The sequence below is a fragment of the Acanthochromis polyacanthus genome, chromosome 14, assembly GCF_021347895.1.
Source record: "Acanthochromis polyacanthus isolate Apoly-LR-REF ecotype Palm Island chromosome 14, KAUST_Apoly_ChrSc, whole genome shotgun sequence".
NCBI lineage: Eukaryota > Metazoa > Chordata > Actinopteri > Pomacentridae > Acanthochromis > Acanthochromis polyacanthus.
In genome coordinates this window covers 4,482,521-4,488,816 of record NC_067126.1, presented here as the reverse complement: position 1 = coordinate 4,488,816, position 6,296 = coordinate 4,482,521, and the positions used below count along the sequence as shown (strand labels likewise).

At 42.2% G+C, this 6,296-nt stretch overlaps 1 protein-coding gene across 1 annotated transcript in view; it reads right to left on the bottom strand.

The window, feature by feature from the left end:
• Positions 1-301: 301 nt before the first annotated feature.
• The window catches only part of LOC127537248 (protein NLRC3-like), a 54,921-nt gene continuing 48,926 nt past the window's right edge, over positions 302-6,296 (bottom strand). The window contains exons 8-11 of the mRNA XM_051959392.1: positions 5,878-6,051; positions 3,786-3,959; positions 3,001-3,174; positions 302-2,106 (exon numbers count right to left, since the gene is read on the bottom strand). Coding sequence (XP_051815352.1) covers positions 2,097-2,106; positions 3,001-3,174; positions 3,786-3,959; positions 5,878-6,051 — 532 coding nt within the window. The 3' untranslated portion in view covers positions 302-2,096. The remainder of the gene's footprint in view (positions 2,107-3,000; positions 3,175-3,785; positions 3,960-5,877; positions 6,052-6,296) is intronic.

Sequence of the window (6,296 nt, the reverse complement as noted above, 5' to 3'; positions counted from 1 at the left end):
GAACCCTTCTCCAATTTCATTCTCGGTGAAAGTGGAAAACCCACACAGAAACCATGGAGCTCCACATGGCTCTATATCAGGGCCGTCACTAGGTTTGAAGGATGGGGGGGCTTAGCCCCCAGAAGATGCACAGGATGTGAGCCAACGTTTCAGTTCACAAGCAGCTAACAAAAACTGAGAAGTTGCTTTTCCACTTTTCTCCTCATCTCCTTCTGCCTGACCCTTCAAGATACATGAAAACACAATGAATTGAATTAATAACTGATCAACAAAGAGCCACGACTTTCACTCACAACACATGTACTGTTATCACATTTATTTTTGTATTATTAAGACAAATTTTAGTTAATCACACACTCTCACGCTGCCCTCTAGTGACCAAACTTGAGATAGCTTTTGTTTTTGCCCGGCTACTCAGTCTGCACGCAGCCACCACACAGTGCACATAAGTGGCAGTTCATCCGCAGTTTTCAGCCTTGGGGTATCTTAGTCCTTAAGTTTGAAGTTTTATATGTGTTTCTGCAAATATGTGTTTAATGAAACATAAACTAGCATTTTGAGCTACATTTGAATGTGAATGCTATGCTAGATTTGCACATGTGATTGTTTAGCTAGGCTAATTGTCTCCATTTAGAGTTTTTTATATTTTCACTTTGCATTTTCTTTCATTTTTGATGAAGCCTGTACACATTGCTGATAGACTGTTTTATTTGTGTATTACAGTTTTACAACTTATTACAAAAGATTACTGCCACCAAGTAAAGCTCTAAGTAACTACATGGCCACGGAGTATTTCTTGGGTTGTTCGCTATCTGTCTAGCCTTGGTAGACGTCACACCATCGTGAGGACAGAATAACACAAGAACTGTTTACTCCCAAATATTCTGAAGTGGCACAGATTACATTGTGGGCACATATGTGACTAAAATGGTTGTTATTTCAAGCCCTGAAAAATATTACTTGATGACTTAAATTACAGTTCTATTAAGGTTCTCTTGAAAACATTTGGGCCGGGCTAATTTGGCTTATATATCTCTCTCTTGGCTATCTCCACTTTCCACTCTCCTAAATAAAAGCTCAAGTTAAATCAGTCTGATATGGTGCACCTGGACTGAAATGTTTCATATTTCATATTCATATTGAGTTCCATAAAATTCAGACTGTCTGCATCACAAATGACTCTCTGCTGTGAAATCCTTTAGACTCCCCTTTCCAGTAGAGGTTTCTCCTCTCACTCTCTCTGCTCCTCTGCCCTGACTGCTACACAATCAACAATCAACAATCTTCATTGTCATTGTGTTTCCACACAGCGAGGTTGTGATTGGTCACTCCCAGCTATATATAAAAATAGAAAAAGGCACACTATGTACAAATAAAATAGAAAAATACTGAAAAGATACAAATATATAAACAGAGTTAGTGCACATGAGCAGCAGTACAGGTCAATAGGAGTGGTGGAGGATGAAGAATTCCATCCTGACTGACAAACTGACCAGTTGGACAAATACAGTTTCTGTCAGAGAGCAGGAACTGAGCTGATGGAACCACATGTCAGCAGAAAACTGACTGATGATCATCAAACAACTAATATGTGCTGGAAAAGTCCTGATTAAACACCTGAAGGCCCTGAGTGTTATTTACAAGCTGAGTCAGGATGTGTTTCAGAGTTCTGTGTTAATAAAGGTCAGCTTGAATCATTACCAACCATGACGTCATGCTAATGTGAGGACAAAACTAAAAGATAACGCTGGAACATTCCCACAAACAGACCAAGGGCTGAAAACCTGGAATTGAGGCTCCAAGTGGGCAGATATCAGTCAGAGTGGAAAACATCCTGAAACTTCCTGCACACTCTGCAACCTGACATCAACCTCCAACGGATCAAGTCAACATTAACTGCAGTTCTCCATCATTCACAGTGTGGAGCTGCAACACTAAACTATACAGGAACAACAGACTTCATACTGGTTCCCAGTCCACCTCCCAGTAACATGGTCCAGTCAGAGTCTCTGCACACCAGCTGCTGCTGCTGCTTCAACCTCTGGATCATCAGGACACACTTCATCCTCTCAGCACAAACACCGTCTTGATCAGCATCACTTCCATCTGCAGAGAGAAGAATAAAGATGAGAGGAGATGAATGAGTTTGATCAGCAGCTCATCAGGACTTCAGACGTGTTCAGAGCAGCAGCTTCATGTTAACGTGTTGGAGTGAACACACTGAGCTCCAAGCTCACACACCTGCACACACTGTCAGCATCAGGTGTGTTTCTCTGCACATTTCACTGCATCCACAGTGGAAACAAACTGCTGACAGTCATCAAGCTTCATTACTGCACAAACTCTTCACTCATGGATTTACTGCTGCTCCATTTAAACCAACAGTCTCTGAGTGTCCATCAACATCTCATCTGCTCTGAAAACATCAGCTGACAAACCAACATGGAGGCTGGCAGTCAACACATCTGGATCAAAGCACACAGAAGGACACACATCCAGATGTGAGTGCTGGACCTGAGCAGAGCTTCTGCTCTGTACAAACACCTCATGGTTCCTACATGTGATGCTGCTGCTGCTGTGAAATAAGAGGCGCTGGTTTGCAGGCTTCAGTCTCACTCATCTCAGAGCTGTGACAAACATCACACTGATCAGCTGATCACTGTTGAAATGAGACAACAAACAGTGAGATCAGATCTGATGGACACTTTGATGAAGGAGGACCACTGTCTCTGCACATCTGGAAGGCTGTCAGCTGGAATCAGCTTTATTCCCTCAACACATCAACACACAACAACAGTCGGCTTCACATCCATCAAACACACCATGACAACAAGCTTGTGGCTCCTCTGACTGTCTGACTGCTGTCTCTGTGTTTCTGTCTCCATTCTGCTCTCACAGCTTCACTGAGAAGCTGCAGGTTTACAGGAGACACTGGATCTTTGCTTTGATACTGACTGTGTTTAGTAGAAGCAGCAGAGACTGATGGAACCTTCTACTGACCTCAGAGTCTTCAGGCTGCAGTCTGGACTCTCCACAAGATCTAACAGATGTTTCATTGATGAATCCTGAAGGTCATTCCTGCTCAGGTCCAGATGTTTCAGATGGGAGGGGTTGGACTTCAGAGCTGAGACCAGAGAATCACAGCTGATCTCTGACAAACTGCAGCTCACCAATCTGAATAAAGAATAAAAGATGTGTATAAAATCATTGATGATCCATCAGATGTGTTCAGGTTCTGAATGTGCAGATCAACATTACTTTGTCCTCATCAATCAGCTTTTCTCTAAAAGCAGCACAGTGACTTTGTCCTTCTCTTATTGTGGATCATCATCATGTCAGCCTTCTACACACATCATCCACATGTCAGCACAACATTCATCCACCTATTCATGTCCACACATCAGTAACATGCTGCATCATCAACAGGATCAGGATCAGTCAAATAAAACTCAACACAAACCAAAGAAATATTTAGACTTCACTCACTAAACTTTGTCTCTTCAAACTGATCTGAGTTCAGAGGATCTTCTGGATCCAGATGTGACTCTTCAGCTCAAATTACAAACATTCATTTACTTTAACAACTAACACTCAACATTTTATACACTTTCTGCATCAAACACTCCACTTTTGTCACAACAAACTCAATTTAGAACAAAAACAGAAAATGTGAACCAGAGCAGATTTACAGCTTCATGGATGGAAGTTCTGTTGAACAGAAATGAGCTTCAGTTGTCATTAAACACATCAGATCTACAACAGTAACAGACAGTCAGTGAACTGACCTCAGAGTCTTCAGGATGCAGTCTGGACTCTCCACAAAACCACTCAGATGTTTCACTCCTGAATCCTGAAGGATGTTGTAGCTCAGGTCCAGATGTTCCAGATGGGAGGGGTTGGACTTCAGAGCTGAGACCAGAGAATCACAGCTGATCTCTGACAAAGTGCAGCTCACCAATCTGAATAAAGAATAAAAGACGTGAGTTGAGGAGACAAAGTTCCTGCTTGACATCATTCAGAGTTTCATCATGAGTTCAGAGCTGAAGAAGCTTCAGAAGGTCCAAGTTCAGAAAATGGAAACTCCAAGCAGCTGAAGCCAACAGGATGCAGCTTCAAACAGTCCAACAGAAGCAGTGAAGAAGAGCTCTCATTAATATTAATGACAACATGCTGCTGCTTCAATAAAGACGGAGTGACTTCAGCTCTGAAACTCTGCAGCTCCACCAGTGGCTCCATCCACACAAACTCATGCTGAGCAACAAACACAAGGAAAAACACTCACACAATTATTTCACTTTCTGCTCACAGTCACACAAACACACAAGAAGGAAACGTGGACAAAATGAGGCTCCAGACTCTAAAATATCTTCATGTTCTGGAACCATGGAGACGTTTCCATCAGGACTCTACATTCACATCATTTCATTCTTCATCCATCTGTCATTGATGGTGGAAAGTGTCCATCACAGTTTTCAGAGGACCAGGTGACGTCTTCAAACTCTTTTCTCAAACATGTTGACTTTGAAATGAGTGAAAGCAGAGAAGTGAAGTGTGTGAGGGGTGGAGCAGCTGTCTGTCATCCACCTGCAGCTCCGTGCAGCAAACACAGCTGATGATGGAGGACAGAAGGAAACGTTCAGTCGTCTGACTAAACTTCACTACAGCTGATGCTCCAAATGTTGGCTGAACAACAGGAACAAGTCATCTGCATGGAAGAGCACAAACACAATCAACGTGTGGAAACATTCAGCTAAAGTTCATCACATCCAGACGGAGAAACGCTCAGTTTGACTGCTGAGCTGCTAGTTCATCCCTCACTAAGCAGCTAAGTTCTGTCTGCTCGCAGCCGCACACACACTCAACTCATTCTACCAACATGGTTCAGGATTCAAAGGAAGCATTCTCCACACGCTTATTTAACTGTGGCTCACTTCACTAATTCACTCTCACATTCAGAGCATCATCTCAACTGTCCATCAGAGTTTCACTTTCAGAGCACAGAACAGCAGGATTTAGTGATTTCAGGCTGCAGACAAACTCTGTCTGACTTTATTTTCACTCTTTCTCTCACTCAATCTTACTGTTAGTGGCAGAAAAAGTCAAAGTTGTGGATGATGAACAGCATCAGTCAGAGGAGTCGTACTGTTTAGATCTTCATCATACTCATCCCTGATCACATGACTTCATCCAACAGTTGGAACCAGCAGATGCTGAATATTAGTTTCTGTCTCTCAGGATGAAAAACAGCTTCAATTACAGCTCAAACTATCAGTCCACTATTTGATGAGTCCATAGACAAAAGATGAAAAACATTTCAATCATGGTTTCACTCATTTATCCAGCAGAAACATCAAACTGCTTCCAGTCTGTCCACTGTCAACACTCTCTGTTTTCTGTCACAAAAGATGAATATTTGTGCTTTTGGACTGTTGCTGGAACAAAACCAGACATTTGAAGACGTCACCTTCAACTCTGACAAAGTGGGATCAACATTTTTCACTCATTTTAACATCTGATAAACTAAAATAGTGAAATAAGTGACAGCTTGATCAGTGATAAAAACAGCTGTTAGCTGCTGCTGTCAGTCTGAAGTGAAGAGAAACATGAAGTCAGATCTGAGCTGAAGATCACGAGTGTCAGAGTTTCACTGTCAGTTATTCACTGGAGGATTTTTATTCTTAGATGGAGCTTTGAAATGTGCAGCTCAACATTTCTCTCAAAGAGTCCAAGGACTGAAGCAGAGAAGAAGAAAACAGATGTTCCCATGAAGATCCTCAGTGTGGATCAGTAGAACATCAGCCTGATGGCTGCAGTTTAGAGTCACCACAACTTTACATCACATTCATCTCAGCACACAAAGAAAACATGATGTCTGACCTCAGAGTCTTCAGGATGCAGTCTGGACTCTCCACAAAACCACTCAGATGTTTCACTCCTGAATCCTTCAGCTTGTTGTAGCTCAGGTCCAGATGTTCCAGATGGGAGGGGTTGGACTTCAGAGCTGAGACCAGAGAATCACAGCTGATCTCTGACAAACTGCACCACTCCAGTCTGAATAAAGAATCAAAGATGTGTATAAAATCATTGATGATCCATCAGATGTGTTCAGGTTCTGAATGTGCAGATCAACATTACTTTGTCCTCATCAATCAGCTTTTCTCTAAAAGCAGCACAGTGACTTTGTCCTTCTCTTATTGTGGATCATCATCATGTCAGCCTTCTACACACATCATCCACATGTCAGCACAACATTCATCCACCTATTCATGTCCACACATCAGTAACATCTGCTGACC